The following is a 16,507-nucleotide window of genomic DNA, read 5'->3' as shown; positions in this document are numbered from 1 at the left end:
TCTATTAATGCATTACGTAATTCATAATGAGCTTCTTTGTCCTTTTTTTTTTATATCGAGTTAGAAATTGTTGAAATTGATAATTTTTTGTGAATGTTAATTGTAGCTATATCCAATTATAATTTATAGAGTAATTAACATAAATTTAATTTTTTTTTAAAGTCATATATAGAAAATTATTATAAAAACATTACATAAAAAATAATTAAATATACAAGAGATTTAATTAAAACATACAATTTATATAATATTTAATTAAAAGTTTGTATAATGAAATAATATTAAAATATTCAAAAAGTGAATTGGTGTGATGAATACTATTACACCAAATTTGGTGTAAAACTTGGTGTGGGTTGGAGCTCAAAACACCAAATTTAGAATTCGACGTAAAATTTGGTGTTTGGTTGGAGATAGTCTTAACACGCATCTAGGTTGCCTCATTAAAAACCTTACAAGAAAAATCCAATAGTCACATGAATTTATGTGTAATCAAGGCATAATTGATAGCTCTCTGTTTCAACTTTAGTGCAGCCAATCTGGCATTTTACTATTAATAGATAAAAGCACGTTTAAATATCATCTTGTTCAAGTCTTTATTTGATTAACTATGGATTAACATTGTTTCAATTGTGTTAATTGCCTGCCACTTATTTTCGAGGGTCTATCTACAGGAGTTTAAATATTATCTTACATATTTTATTATTTGGTCTTGGTCTAGCATTAAGGGATCTGTTGGGTTTCATATTAGTACTATGGTTTTATATCAAGATTTGAGAAATCTATTATGAAACATGGAATGAGTGATAATGACAATATTAATTGCTTTCAACAAATTTGATTTTATGAGTTACAACAACTCACACGTTTTTCCTCATCTTTAGCCGCACTACACATATGCTAATCCTTATCCTTTGTTTTCATTGCATGAATTGTCATTTCGAGTCCATGGTGGACTTATCTACCTTGCATTCTCGAGTTGAGCCATAGAGGCTCGAATCTTATTTATCATTGAGTCAGCCAGGTCATCGGAATAGGCCTAGGGAGGGCTGGAAATTGATCACAAGTTTCGGGAAGTCCGAAAATGGACCGTATACACTAAGTATATACTGATATACAGGTTGAGTGCAAAATTTACAGATTAAAAAATGGAAAATACGGGGCTGAGGAAAAATACAGATGTTCGGAAGCAAGAAATACATCGAAAGGGCCGATATACATGCTGATATACACCGATATACACTGTATACCAAAACGGAAATTGAGCTTAAGGCTAAAAAACAGCAAAGTTTAGGCCCAAAGAGGCCCAAATCAGCAATAGTTTAGGCCCCAAAAAGGGGGCCCAAATTCATCTCTCCTTTACCTTTTAAATTATTTTATTGTCTTTATTTATTGTTTGTTTTTCTTATCATTAACTCTAACTTTAAAATTGTTAGTAACTTAATTAAATTCCCCAAAAGATGAACTATATTCTTTATGTTAGTGTATTTAGTCAAAACTTTTATTTATTTTTCAATTAATTTATAATAAGTTTTCATGCTTTTAATTAATCAAATTGATTCAAATTATTATGTCTAAAATGATTCAAATGAGTTCTAATTAATCTAATTTTGTTAAAATTCCAATCATTTGCAATTTAATTCAAATGTTTCAATTAATGTCCTTTTTTCTAAAAAAATAAATAAATGAAAATTGTTCTTTATTTAAGTATTTTCTCAAAGTTAATCGAATATTGTAAATTATTATATTTTTTATGTTAAATCATTCTCCTAAAAAATAGTCAAAATGTTTTAGTCAAGTCATAGGATAACCGCATGTTAGCGGCTACTTTAAGTGTTAATACCTTCTTAGAGTAGAAATAAGAACCTCCTACCCATTTTCTCTAAATCTTTAAAGGCTTATCTGTTAAGACATTTTTAAATTAAGTTTTCTTAATTTCTTTTAAAAATTAAGTGGTGACTCTTTTCTAAATATTTTTCTCAAATTGTTTTATCTTAGAACATTTCAAAAAGTGATTTTTCTAAAGATAGTAAAATTACGGCATAACAAGCATTTATTTAAAAACATCTCCGTGTCGTGGACTTATTCCAAGACGGTGATTTTAGAATTTTTTTTTCTCACGTTTGGTCATCTAAAATCATTCATAAACATCATGGGATCTTTTCTATCACAAATCATAATCCCTGAATCCATAATTCAATTCAAGCAGAGTTAAGAGTCATGTTTAGAAGTTAAGAAGCAAGTCAAGAAAAGTTTATAAAGTTTTCAAAAGTCTTTCACAAACATTTTTACTTTGTTTTAAGATTTAAGTTCCAAGTTAAGTAAAGAGTAAAGATTTGAAGTTCATTTCTTCAAAAAAGAAGTATATGAGAACTAAGTATTTTCAAGAGTTTAAAATGTTTTCACATTTGAGCAAGAAAGGGAACAACGATTTCAAGAGAGCTTTTAAGCTTAGTTTTGAGTAATTATCTCAAATCAAAGAAAAAAGTTTGTTTTAAAAAACATATGAGCTAAGTATATTTTGGGCGTAGTATTGAGCACTAATATGGGGATGCGAGTTCATATTAACTCAAGTCTCCATAAATCATGTAGCCATCACATCTTCCAAACATTTTTGTCTAAATTTTTTGATATTTTTTTCAAAAACTTCTTATAGCAAGTAATGAAATTACGCATGAAAACTTTTGTTGATAGTCACGTGAACAACTCATATTTTTGTAGGATCTCTTAGTTTTTGACGATATCTGACATAAGGATGAAAAATGTTCACTTTTAAATACTTGAAGAATGTTTTCTGCTAAAAATGACACTTTAATGATGTAGTACTTTAAGTTTGGGTATAATTTAAGTATGTTTTTGGTCAAAAACTCGTAGACGGTTTATCAACTATTACTCAGGGCATCTCCAACCCTATACTCTATTTTACTCTCCAAATATAGAGTTCTCTATTTTCTCAGACAATCGACTCCAACCTAACTCTCTATTTTACTCTCTAAAAAGAATTTTTTTTTCTCTCCTCAATATTATATTATTATTTTTATTTTATTCTTATTTTCTTAGTTCATAATATAAATCTTTTATTTCTTTTTCCCAATAATTAATTTATATAATTTTCATGTGAATAAATATTTTTTTTTTCAAATTTTTTAATTAATAGAACTTATATTTTATTCTAAATTTTTTAAATAGCATAAATTGCAAGAAATATAATATACAAATTAATGGACAAATTCAAATAAAAGTGAAATAAAATTACAGAAACACTCAATTTTTGAAATTATTACGTTGCTCCCATAAATGCTGTATTAATGCATTATAGAGTTCAAAATGAGTCATTTTGTCCTTAATTTTTTATGTTTAGCTAAAAGTTGTTCAAACCGGAGATTTTCATCTACCACCATTTCTGTCGTTGGAGTTGGAGTCTCTACAACATCTTGAATTGGTACATTAAGATTACGTTCATCCTCAACTATCATGTTGTGCAGCATAATACATGTAGTCATTATATCATGTAACACTTCCTTTCTCCAAAAGCGTGTCGGTTTTACAATAATGCAAAACGTTATTGCAAAACTCTGAATGTACGTTCAACATCTTTTCGGCATGATTGTTGTTTCATCGAGAATTATTTATTATGTTATGTATTGTATTTTATCTTGTATTTAAATTATTGTGTTATGTAATGTATTGTTATCTTGTATTTAAATTATCATATTATGTATTGTATTTTTAAATTAAATTTTTCATCTTATCATTTTAATTTTGTGTATTCTTTATAGTGAAAATTAATAATAAAATCAAATTATATTATTGACGAAAATTAGAAAAAATTAAAATACTATTAATTCGAGATGAAAGTAGTATATATTAAATAATATATTTTTAAAAATATTATATTACATTTAAAAAGAATTATGAAAATTAGATATTTAATTAATGACATTATATGTAAAATAATATGTTAATTAGAAAGTAATAGAAATAATAATAAAATATTCAAAAAGTGAAATAAAGAGTGTGAATAGTAATTCTCCAAACTTTTCACCTCTCTAAATGCGAAGAGTAGAGAGTGATATGGAGATGGGTTAGACTGTTCATTCTCTATCTTATTCTCCAAATATAAAGAATAGAGAGTAACATAGAGTTGAATTGGAGATGGTGTTACATTAATTCTTTACTTGAAACAGAGTGGACGGTTGAAAGTCCAATAGTGCTTGACAATTCCTGTAGATAAAGGCAATTTCATTTTGGGATTTGGAGCTGATGAATTTACCTGACTTTGAAGGAAACAGGAGTCCATGACTTTGTGATCTCTTTAACTTTCAATTATCTTGAAACTTTTTTGTTTTATTAATATTAAAACTGCTTTCTTAGTAATGAATTTCAGAAAGTGGAATTCTTGAATTTGATGCTGAATCCATGGCATTAAGAAGTCAGGAACCGATTATCATCACAGTAGAAGAGACTAGGAGAGATGAAGTGCAAAAATTAGAAGTGAGCAATATCAGTACCGCTTTCCTAGAGAATATTCCCAATGATGATGAATATGCAAAAAACAATTCAACAATTTTGCCTGCTGATGAGCAGATCCACTTTCCAGAACATTTTCAACAATAATACAGAAGTAACTTCAAGTCTTCTGAATATTTTCTTACGAAGTTAAGAAATTGACACTTGAGATAAATGTGAACCATTAATAAAAAAGTAACTCTCCTATTTCACATATACTAACGACTTAGCAATGTTCACATAGATTAATTATGGAGAGTTAAAAAATGTAACTTATCCTTTGCATTAAAAGAAAACTAATATTATCCACAATTCCCCACTAATGCAAAGATAAAGAATAAGAATAATTTTTGGGCAAAAGAGAGGAACATGTACTTAAGTGTTAATATCTTTCGATTTGAATTGATACGTAGTGAAATGAGGCAACAACACATATCCACAAAGTGAAGTACTCTTGAACTAAATGGACATAAGTTGAGACCCCCACAACACATACCATATCCTTGATTTTATGCAAACTCCGCGATACAACAAAGTGCTTTTATGGTCATGCACACACACCTTGGGTCTTATGAGTGCTCTAGAAAGACGACCCAATTCTTTCATAAAAGGCGACCACACCTTTACAATCACGTAGGTGATTCCATCAAGTCTATCTCAAATAGACCACCTTACGGCTATATAATCATTAAGAGCAAAATAAGCTCAACCTTATAAAACACTGCCTCACGCCATAGGGATAGAAAATGTGATGTATATTGAGGCGTAACAGGTCCACCACATTACCTCAATCAATGGGCTTTATCCCCATCTCCCTCGACGTTTCAAGGATTATTTTCCTTGTCAAGCCCTTAGTCATAGGATTCGCCAAATTTCTTTCGGACCTTACATATTCCAAGGAAATAACATCCAATTTCAACAACTGTTTAACTGCACTATGTCTGATGCAAATATGTCTCTTTTTTCCATTGTACACATTATTTTTGGCAATTTCAATTATTGCTTGTGAGTCACAGTGAAGAGAGACTGGTGAAGCTTGTCTTCCCCACAATGGTATATCCGCTAAAAGATTTCTTAGCCACTCAGTTTCTTGCCCTGCCAACTCGAGAGCAATGAATTCAGATTCCATGGTAGAACATGCTATGCAAGTTTGTTTGGAAGACTTTCACGAAATTGCACCTGCACCCAAAGTAAACACATAGCCACTGGTGGAGCTAACTTCATCATTGTCAGTTGTCCAATTTGCATCACAAAAACTTTCTAAAACAACTTGTTAAAATGCAAACACCAATTCATAGTACCTCTCAAATACCTTAGCAACCGATGAAGAGCATTCCAATGTTCACTACTGGGCTTATGAGTATATTTACTCAATCTACTAACAACATAAGCTATATCAGGCCGAGTATAGTTCATGAGAAACATTACACTCCCAATTATTTTAGCATATTCAGTTGGAGAAACACTAGATTCTTTATTCTTCTTCAAGTGTATGCTAGGAACATAAGGAGTTCTCGCTGGAACTACATCAAACCAATCAAACTTTTTTCAACATCTTTTCAATGTAATGAGACTGACACAAAGAGAAACCATTAGTAATTCTTTTGATTTTAACTCCCAAAATCACATCTGCTTCACCAAGGTCTTTCATTTCAAATTTAGAAGACAAAAAGTTCTTGGTCTCATTAATAACATTCACATTAGGACCAAAGATTAACATGTCATCTACATATAAACATATAATGACACAATCTGAACCTATCATCTTAGAATAAATACATGTATCATATGAATTTACAACAAAGTCATTATTCACTAATGTAATATTAAATTTTTCATACCATTGCTTAGGTGCTTGTTTTAGTCCATATAAGAACTTTCTCAGTTTGCATACTTTATCCTCTTGTCCTAGAACCACAAAACCCTCAGGTTGAGTCATATAGATCTCTTCCTCTAAATCACCATTTAGAAATGTTGTTTTAACATCCATTTGATGTACCACTAAATCATGAATAGCGGCTAAAGAAATAAGAGTCCTAATGATTGGTATTTTAGTCACAGGAGAATAAGTATCAAAGTAATCAACACCTTTCTTTTGGTTAAAACCCCCAATCACAAGTCTAACCTTATATTTATCAATTGTACCATCAGGCCTCAATTTCTTCTTAAATATCCACTTGCTACTTATGGGCTTACAACCTTTAGGCAAATCATACAAATCCCAAGTATGATTAGAAACTATAGCGTCTAGTTCACTTTAAATAGCCTCTTTTCAAAATATAATATCCATTGATCTCATTGCTTCATCATAAGTTTTAGGGTCTTCTTCTATTAAATAGATAGACACTAATTCATCATTTAAAATATTAATATCAAAATTTTCAGTTAAGAAAGTAGTGATAAAATCAGGACCAAAACTTGTCTCAATTCTACGTCTCTTACTCCTTTTAAGTTCATTTTCATACTCATTAGAAATAACATTAGAAGTAGGTACAACATGAGAATTAATAGACATAGATGTAGAAACATTATTTTGCACATCACTTGACACATTAATTTTTAAAGGAAAAATATGCTCAAAAATTTCTGCATCTCTAGATTCACAAATAGAATGATCATTTAGCGACATAAATCTATAAGCAGCACTATTTTGAGCATAACCAATAAAGACAGTATTAGAAGTCTTAGAACCAACATTTACTCGTTTAAAATCAGGTAGACCAACCTTAGTCAAACACCCCCACACTTTCATAAATTTCAAGTTAGGAGCAAACCCTTTCCACAACTCATATGAGGTCTTGTCTAACTTCTTATGCGGGACTCTATTAAGAATATAGCATGCAGACAAGACTGTTTCTCCCCACATATTGTCAGATAGACCAGAGCTTAAAAGCATAGAATTCATCATTTCTTTAAGGGTTCTATTTTTCCGTCCGGCTACACCATTTTGTTAGGGAGTATAGGGAGCACTAACCTCATGTATAATACCATTTTTCTCACAAAAATCTTCTAGAGTTTTAGTACTGTATTCACCACCCCTATCAGATCTAAATCTCTTGATTTTCCTGTCTAATTGATTTTTCATTTTTGAAAACATGCTTTCAGCCTCATCTTTAGACTTAAGAAGATATACCTTAGTGTATCTAGAAAAGTCATCAACAAAAGTAATGTAATACTTTTTTCCACCTCTGCTAACAGTGTTCTTGAAATCTGCTAAAACTGAATGTATTAGTTCAAGTAATTCAGTCTTTCTACTAATAACAAATTTAAAAGGTTTCTTGGCATGCTTTGCTTCTACATGGGTTCGTCAATTTTATTTTCTTTTTGAAAATTAATGGACATATGGTGATTTTTAAAGTGTAAAACTGCAGATAAAGAGCATAAATAAAAATAACGGAAACATAAAATTAAAAATTTATGTTTAAATAATACATTAATAATGGAATTGAATAGTTAAAATGAAACAAGGTTGAAATGAAGTATCAAAATGAAAATTAAAAATAAGTTAAAAGGGTTATCTATGTATTTGACCTAATAATAATAATACTAATAAATGTTTTTAGTGATTACGTATACATACTTCATTCATATTTTTTTTAAAGAAATGTTTAATATTCCCTCCCCGCTTATCGTTATTTGTTCAATATAGGAAAAAAATTCTAAATACGTCACTAATTGTCGTTATATACAACTAGTAGTAAGCAATAACCAACTATAAAAGTTAGTTATTATTTTATGCTTCACTCAAGTGACGTATTTAGAATTTTTGGCGTTGTAGTTCAAACTATTTGATGAATCTTTCCCATTCCCTCCTTTTTACGTTATGACTTGTGTTAAGCTAGTTTGTATCATCGGAAATTTGAAACTCTATGATGGAGTATTAATTTGTTGTCACTACTAGTCTCTTCAATGTTATTTTCTACATGACTTTTTCACTAACTTTTTTCTTTCCACACTTGATTTTGATATGCTTTACTTGAGCTGAGGCAACCCTCTATGTTATGTTCACAAGGTAGGGCTAAGGCATGTACTTGTGGGATACACTCTGTATGTTGTATTGATCGGGCAAAATTAATTTGTTCATTGAGAATAATTTGACTTAATGCGAATAATTTTACACTGCTACTTAGAACTCGTCAACAAGATTATATTAGAGATGATGGTGTATGAGAATGCAACGTGGAGTAAAAAGTTGAAGGTCGTTTGATCATTTTCTACACAAATTTAGTCTTTTAGCGCGGCAAATGAGGTAGAAATGAAATCTCTTACATGGAAATTATCTCAAACGATTTTCCATCTTTAGGAATCATTATGGATTTAGCTAAGATCATGAATAAACAGAAGCAGAAAATCCATTTAGTTTATCCAATTAACTAGTTGTCACTAAGGTTATGTAGTAATTGTTACACTTACATTAGGTATGGCTCGGGATAAGTTAGATTTATAGAACATCTAGTTTTAGAGAAATCCTGACGCTCATTTAAAGACGGACTCAAAAAATAGGAGGGAAATATATATATATGGAGAAGAACTAGTTTGAGCTTGAGGGGTGTGTACTTAATTATTATTGGTTAGGAGAAGTAATTGGATCATCTTTTGCATAGTCTGTTTTTGGATACATTGTAACTGCTAGTTCCAATTCTCCAACCCTTGATTAGGTCGTTTCCAAAAATTTTGAGCTGGGTATGTAAGCCAATGCAATATGCATAGTTTTAAAATAACTTCTGTTAAACGAATGGTTTGCAACCTATTGAGTTTAATGGGGCACCTGTGGAATGATATTAATATGTGATCATCACTATATATGGTTCATGATTCCACTCTGTTGCATATCATTTCTACTCTTAAGACCACTCTGGTCAGTTTTCTCATTAGATTCTTTTTGCTGCATAGTGGTGTACATAATCACTACATAAATCTTTAACGGTAATTAATTAACAACAATAACTCAATATGTATTTTTAGTAGCAATTAAGTATAAGTCCCTAAAGTCTTTAGCGATATTTAATCAAATGACACTTAACTAACGCCAATTAACACATTAACACTCTTTATTAATATGTCTATTTATTACCGCTAAAAAATGTTTTTGTTGTAGTGAATCATGAAACCTCTAACTGAGCCAAGAGTATCAGTGCCCGAAGACCCTGCGATTGCTCAATTGAGTTTCTTTAGAAAGGTAATTTAGTTTGTTTTTTTTGTACTAAAGTATTATATATTGTCTATTAAAAACATAATCCTTTCTTTGTTATTTTTAGGTCAAATTTACATGGGTGGGCAAAAATTGCCTCCTTGGCGTCGACAACCAAGGAAAATATGGTAAGTTTATTATTACATTACTGAGTTTTATTTTAAACTGTAGTATAAAAACTTTGAGTTAAATGGTCTTTTGGTAGAGTCTATTAGAAAAAAATATGTATGTATTAGTTTTGTGTATTATTAGTAGATATTCTTTTTCAATCTATGTACATTCTATTGTGTATTAATGTGTGCATTGTTAATATTATGAGATTTTTAGGTATTAGCAATGCAATGATTTTAATGCATGCATTAACATGATAAAAGACTTAATTTCCCCTCAATTTTTATTTTTATTTTTACATTTTTTCCACTATAATAGTGGAGGGTGTCTTGTAAATAATTTTTTTTTTATGCAATGCATACTATTTTTGATGCATCAAACCAAACAATTCATAAGAATAATCTATGTATAATTAATGCAAGCATAACTAATACAAACATTACTAATACATTATAATTAACATTAGTCTTATACGCTCTACCAAACGAAGGTGTTTTAGGATAATATATCATATCATCATATCATATATGATTAAAGTGGAAAGATTCGAAGTTAAAAGTTGGATTACATGAATTTTACCCATGCTATAAATCAAAATTTTATAAAACATTTAACTATTTAAATATTAAATTGTATCATTTTAATTAAAATGTTAATTAGTAAATCCAAAAAATTATCAATAGGTTAAATTAGAAAATCCAAAAATTTGTACATATATAAATTACTTAACTTTTCATCTTTCCATAACTTTTTTCGTAACTCCTTTCATAAATAATATGATTTTATGATAAATAAAGAAATTTAATAATTTAAAAGGGTGTAAATTCGCAAAATAAAAAGACATAATATCCTATTGTATTTTTTATTTTCTTTATATTTTTTTTCTATGTTTTTTGAGTGTGAGTTTTTTCTCTATTAGATTTCTTACTTTAGTTTTCTATGAATGCATTATTGCGGTAAGTTTATATTTTTATTTGGGCTCAAATAAGTTTTTTTTTAACCAAAATCATCTTGCCATACATTAGAATATACTGTTACATCAGAAAACTGAAAGGAGGAAAAATAAAGCATGCCTTTGAATGTCTCATACTACACTAACAAAAACATTTGTGGCTCATAATGCCAACTGTATCCAAACTAACTATGCATCATGGTAATGATGCAACTTGTACAATACTCCCTCTGTCCACTTTTATTTGTCATGTTGCATTTTTCGAAAGTCAATTTGACTAATTTTTAAAGTTAAATTAGATTACGTTAATTCGATATTTTTTTTAAAAAAAATTAGATATTCAAAAACTATACGAAAAATACTATAAGTTGCAATTTTTTGCATATCAATATGATGAAAATATACATCGTAAAATGTTGGTCAAAGTTCTTATTGTTTGACTCTAAAAAAGAAAATCATGACAATTAATTGTGGACGAAGGGAGTAACACTTTTCCTTCGGCATTTCCCAGTATATGTGTAATTCACATCTATAAAATTTAACTCGTACTAAATTGCAGGTATCTGTTGGGCTTATGCTTCGACCGAAGCAATTACAGCCGCTTATATATGCTATCTTGAAGGGGGAGGTGATCCCACTTTCAAAGCAGCAGTTGGTCGATTGTATCTTTATACATTCTGGCCAACCCGAAGAGTTAATATTCCTGAAATGGGGAGAGTCTTTCCCTTACAGTTATGATAGAGTATTTGAATATGCGAGGGATTATTTCTGAAGAAGTGTACGGGGATAAGGAACACTTGTAAATGTCTCAATCCAACAAATATGGTTGGTATATTAATATTAATTGAAAATATCTTGTTTTACTTTAATAATTTCTTTTTGCAGATTCCAAAAAGGGGTGCGTGCAAATGGCTATCCGTCAAAATGACCGGTTCGTTAGATTAGTTAAATTTTTTTTATAGTATATAAATTCATTTTACTTTATTTAACATTTTTTATATATTTGCAGAAGTTCATTAAGATTAAGAGGTTTGACGTTGTGTGGAAAAAGCATAATGGCTTAGGAATAAATAACATGAAAAGGATTGAAAAAGCCATCGAACAACAACCACTCACATGTACAATACCGTACACGCGGAGTGGGAAGGTAATATTAAATGTATGTTCTTTCTCATGTTGTATTTTATCACTTTCTCATATTGTATCTTCGTGTATTTTATCACCTTTTCATGTTGTATCTCATGAACTTTATCACTTTCTCAGTTGTATCTTGTGTATTTTTCAGAAAGTATACATGGGCCTTACCGAGAAAGAGAAAAAGATCGCGGCAAGAGAGACTCAACCAAAATTGCATGCCATCCTAATCGTTGGATACGGAAAAGAGAGGGGGGTTGAATTTTACGTGGCAAAAAACACATATGGTAAGAAATGGGGTTACCGTGGATTCGGAAAAATAGTACGTAGTTTAGTTATAGATTTGGTTTGTCCTATTATAGAGTAAACTCAGCACCATATATAGCTTCATTATCAGAAACATTTTCCAGTAGAAAGCTAACCTCAATAAATTAATCAAAATTGGTCTCTGATGTGTTTTATTCTCAACTTAGAATGCTTTTCCACCTCTACAATGAGATTTTCTTTGAGACTACTAATATACAATATAAAAACACATTATTATCTTGAACAATGTGACATGTCAGATCACATAAAGTTAGATAGAGAACGTAGTACACTGCCTAGAAAAAACTTAGCCTTCAATTGTTGCTACCTAAATTTTATTTTCTTACAAATGTATACTAATAACATATCAAATATCATAAGATTGAATTTGCAATATCAAAAATTTCGATTTTGATATCTACTATATCATGTCCACCCATAATAAGAGAAATGAATCTTTGAATTAATTAAGACTTACAATCACATCACATAATTAAGGCCATTAGATTAAATAATATTTCAGTACAACTTATATATTTTAAATTTAAAATCACAAAATTTAGAAGATATATTTACAAATTGTGATGAGATGATTGGTATTTCTCTACTCTTAGTTATGCGTTTGCCTTGAAAATGAATAAAATTTCGTGGGAAATGTTACACCCCTAAAGAAAAAGAAATACTACTACCAATTGTTATAAAGAGTTGTTTGACGTGTTTTAAGTCAAGGATTGTGATGGAGTGGAAATTAGTAAGTATTTATTCATCTTTAATCAAGAGGTCTTGGGCCTTTTGAATTTATTCGGACTTCAATATGTATATCAGACACCGGAGAAAAAAACGAAACCGAATTTAGTCTGAAAAAGTGTTTTAAGCATGAGGTAGCTAAGTTCAACTCAACCATAGAGATGCTCAATTAGGGGGTGAATATCAGCCGTTGGATTTGAATTAACGTAGGATTCTCAGTTGAGTACACGTTTTACTACCATTTTCCCTTTACCTCTTCTTATTATCTTTTGCTTCCATGCATGGATTTCGCCTCCTAATTCCAAATATAGAGCTGTAACTTGTAAAATACAGAAATTGGAAAGAGACAGTAAATTGCTAATACTTCTTCTGAAATTACTTAGTTTGGCCTGTATGGCTGTACTATCATTAGTTTGGAAAGAGAAATCCATCTTTTATTTGAGTCGAGGCCGAGGGTCTATCAAAAATAATATCTCTACCTCATGAAACAAGAGCAAGGTTTGCGTATTCTCTATCCCTCCAGACTCCACTAGTGAAATTTCATTGTCGTTGCTGCGTATCATTGGCTTGTATGGTTAGTAGAATGCTATACAGAGTTAAAGTTACGTTGGTGTTTTTACTTGATCATTAGATTCTTGTTTTATTGAATTTTCATTTAATTGATCAAATGGAAGAAGTTCAAGAATTGAATCATGTTTGCATGTTGTGCAACAAAAGTTTCCCTAGTGGTAGATCATTAGGGGGGTACATGAGGTTTCATTTAAACTCCTCCGCAGCTCCCACCTTTTTGTTCTTTGGCGACTCCAACTCACAATCTATATATGTTTATAAAGCTGAATAAAATCACGCTGATGTGGCATGCTTCATTGATCAGTATTACTATTTCTTAAAATTTTGATTTTTTTCTCTCATTTTCTATTCAATAACCTTTTAAAATAATTATTCACTTTCCTTATTATTAACCTTTACTACATTTCACTCTTCCTTCCAAAAGAAATTATGTAACAACTAAATACATAATGGAGCAATTAATGTGCATTATCACACATTTTTTCCTATTAAATCATTGCTTCAACCCACGTACTATCAGTTTTTTTGTAACCCTTAATCACCTATAATTAATTAGACAATTCATTCCCCTATTTATTCATTTTTTTGTTCTTCTCTTTCATCTTCTTCCTTTTATTTTATCCATCCTTGATAGCATCATTTTAAACAGGATAATTACTATGAAGCTTTTTGATATGAAGAACAGAACAGGAAAGCCAGGAGTTGATTGTATCCATTCTTGATTTTATTTTTAACGTATGTATATATGTTACCATCCTTTGAAAAGGATATTACTATGAAGCTTTCGATATAAGCCAAGAGTTTTTTATTATTATTATTTTATCAATATCAATGTTATTTAATTTTTTTAAAGATTTTGTTTTAGTTTTAGGAAGTTAAAGTTCTAATTCTATTCAATACGTCTCTCTCCCTAAATCTAAATTTGTATAGTATAATATTAAAGTTAAGTATACACAATGTAATATTAAAGTGATGTGATATCTCTCTATGTTTATCAAATTTAATTATGTTTTTTATTTGAATTTTTTAAATATTCACTATTGTAATAAATTGTCAATGAAAAAGTGTAGAAAAAACTGAACATTTACATCAATATATATACTCTGGTGATGTGGCGCTCTCTAAGGCCACAATTCTTTTTACAATAGTAAATATTTTTAAAAATTCAAATAAAAATAATGTGATGTTTAAATTTGTAGCTGGTAATGTCTCAAAAACAAAAGATGGCTTGTGATTGGTATGATTTTGATGTTAGATGAGGTTAAGGCTTAATTTGGACATGGTATGAAAATATGGATGATGATTTTATAGCTATGAAAGTAGTTGTGTCGTGTTTTTTTAAAAAAACTCAAACACATATATACACACATGTGTTTATTCTTTTATTTTATTTATTTGTGTTTTTCTCCTTTATTTGTTTTTAAAGTTTTACCTTCATGACTCATAAGTCATACCTATTTAACTTCCACTTTCAATAATATAATTTATCATTTTGTCTTATATAAATTCACCAATTTTTGTTTCATAAGATATATTCCTACTCAAAGATATTACTTTTATTTTTTGTTCCTTATATTATTATTATTATATTATTATAGTATCAAAATTTTGTGCATTGAATTTGTATTTTTATTTTCATCATCTTTTTTTTTATATGATTAAGACCCTAAGAAAGATATGTATTCTCTTCATGTAACTGTTTTAGTTTGGCTTCTTATGATTTTTTAATTATCGTAAATCTGTATTTTTATTTAGATGCAATACAACAATGTCGGAAATATATTAACTACTAATGAAGGCTCAAACAATACTATTAATGATTTACAAGAAATATATATATTAAATATTGAAATACATTCTTTTAATTGTATAAAGAATTATTTATATTTTCTTTAAAGATTCCACCATTTTATCTACATAAATTCATAATTTATTGTTTCATGAGACCCCTACTCAAGATTATCCTTTTTATTTCATATTTGAAGTTATATTTTTCTTATATTACTATTATATATAAATAATTTTGGTTAATAAACACATTATTAAAGGAAAAATCTTCTAAAGAGCAAAGACTCGTAAATAATTCAAAATTGTAAAATTCATAATTTATTGTTTCATAAGACCCCTACTCAAGAATATACTTTTTATTTCATATTTGAAATTATATTTTTCTTATATTACTACTATATATAAATAATTTTGGTTATTAAACACATTATTTAACGAAAAATCTTCCGAAGAACAAAGACCCATAAATAATTTAAAATTGTAAAAATCATACAATTTGAGTAGGAATAATAAATTGAACCAAGTCTCTTAGTATAATTTTTTAGCACTCAATATTTCAAAATATATATATTTTATATTAATGAGGCATTTAATAATCGCGCGAAGCGCGATCAAATTCACTAGTACTTTACATAATTGAAGTGCCACTATGCACTCTTATACAATTGCTATTTATTTTGTCAAACCCGCTTTGATCTCTTGTTGGATGATTACAAATAATAACTATGCATGTCTCAATCTCAAATAAATTGGAGTCAATTATATGAATCCCACTTCTCTATTCAAGCTAATTTAATTAGACTTGGTCTAGGCTACCAGAAGGTCCATGATTAAATGGTAAAACTAAATCCCTTAATAATCACATATACAATATTTAGTATAGCCAAGTCCACTTGGACAATATAGACATGACGTGCGATGAGTTCTCTATAAAACTCTGTCTGTCCACTTGATCCAAAAAACAAACAAAAAGAATCTCCTAATTCGTTTTATTAAAAGGTAATACTAACACATTTTTTCATCAAAATATGTACTACTTCTCTTTAAAAAAAAACAGTACCTAATTTCCAAAAGTTAAGCCAAAACTAACTTCCTTAATTAGGCCACTTTATTATCAAGAGTTTAGTAATCACTTTCTCCTCATAGAAAACATGAGTATGTCCATAAGCTTAACTTCAAATTAAATTTCATTATGCAAAATT

General features: G+C 29.2%; 1 protein-coding gene across 1 annotated transcript; it reads left to right on the top strand.

Annotated features, from left to right (window-relative positions):
• Positions 1-9,610: 9,610 nt before the first annotated feature.
• Positions 9,611-12,261, top strand: LOC125873422 (probable cysteine protease RD21B). The gene is made up of 6 exons (XM_049554363.1): positions 9,611-9,685; positions 9,765-9,825; positions 11,320-11,422; positions 11,646-11,658; positions 11,770-11,907; positions 12,046-12,261. The coding sequence occupies exons 1-6, from the start codon at positions 9,611-9,613 to the stop codon at positions 12,259-12,261; spliced, it is 606 nt and encodes a 201-aa protein (XP_049410320.1).
• The last annotated feature ends 4,246 nt before the right edge of the window (positions 12,262-16,507 follow it).

Source organism: Solanum stenotomum, chromosome 8 (genome assembly GCF_019186545.1).
Source record: "Solanum stenotomum isolate F172 chromosome 8, ASM1918654v1, whole genome shotgun sequence".
Lineage (NCBI taxonomy): Eukaryota > Viridiplantae > Streptophyta > Magnoliopsida > Solanales > Solanaceae > Solanum > Solanum stenotomum.
This window is presented reverse-complemented; position numbering and strand designations above follow the sequence as displayed.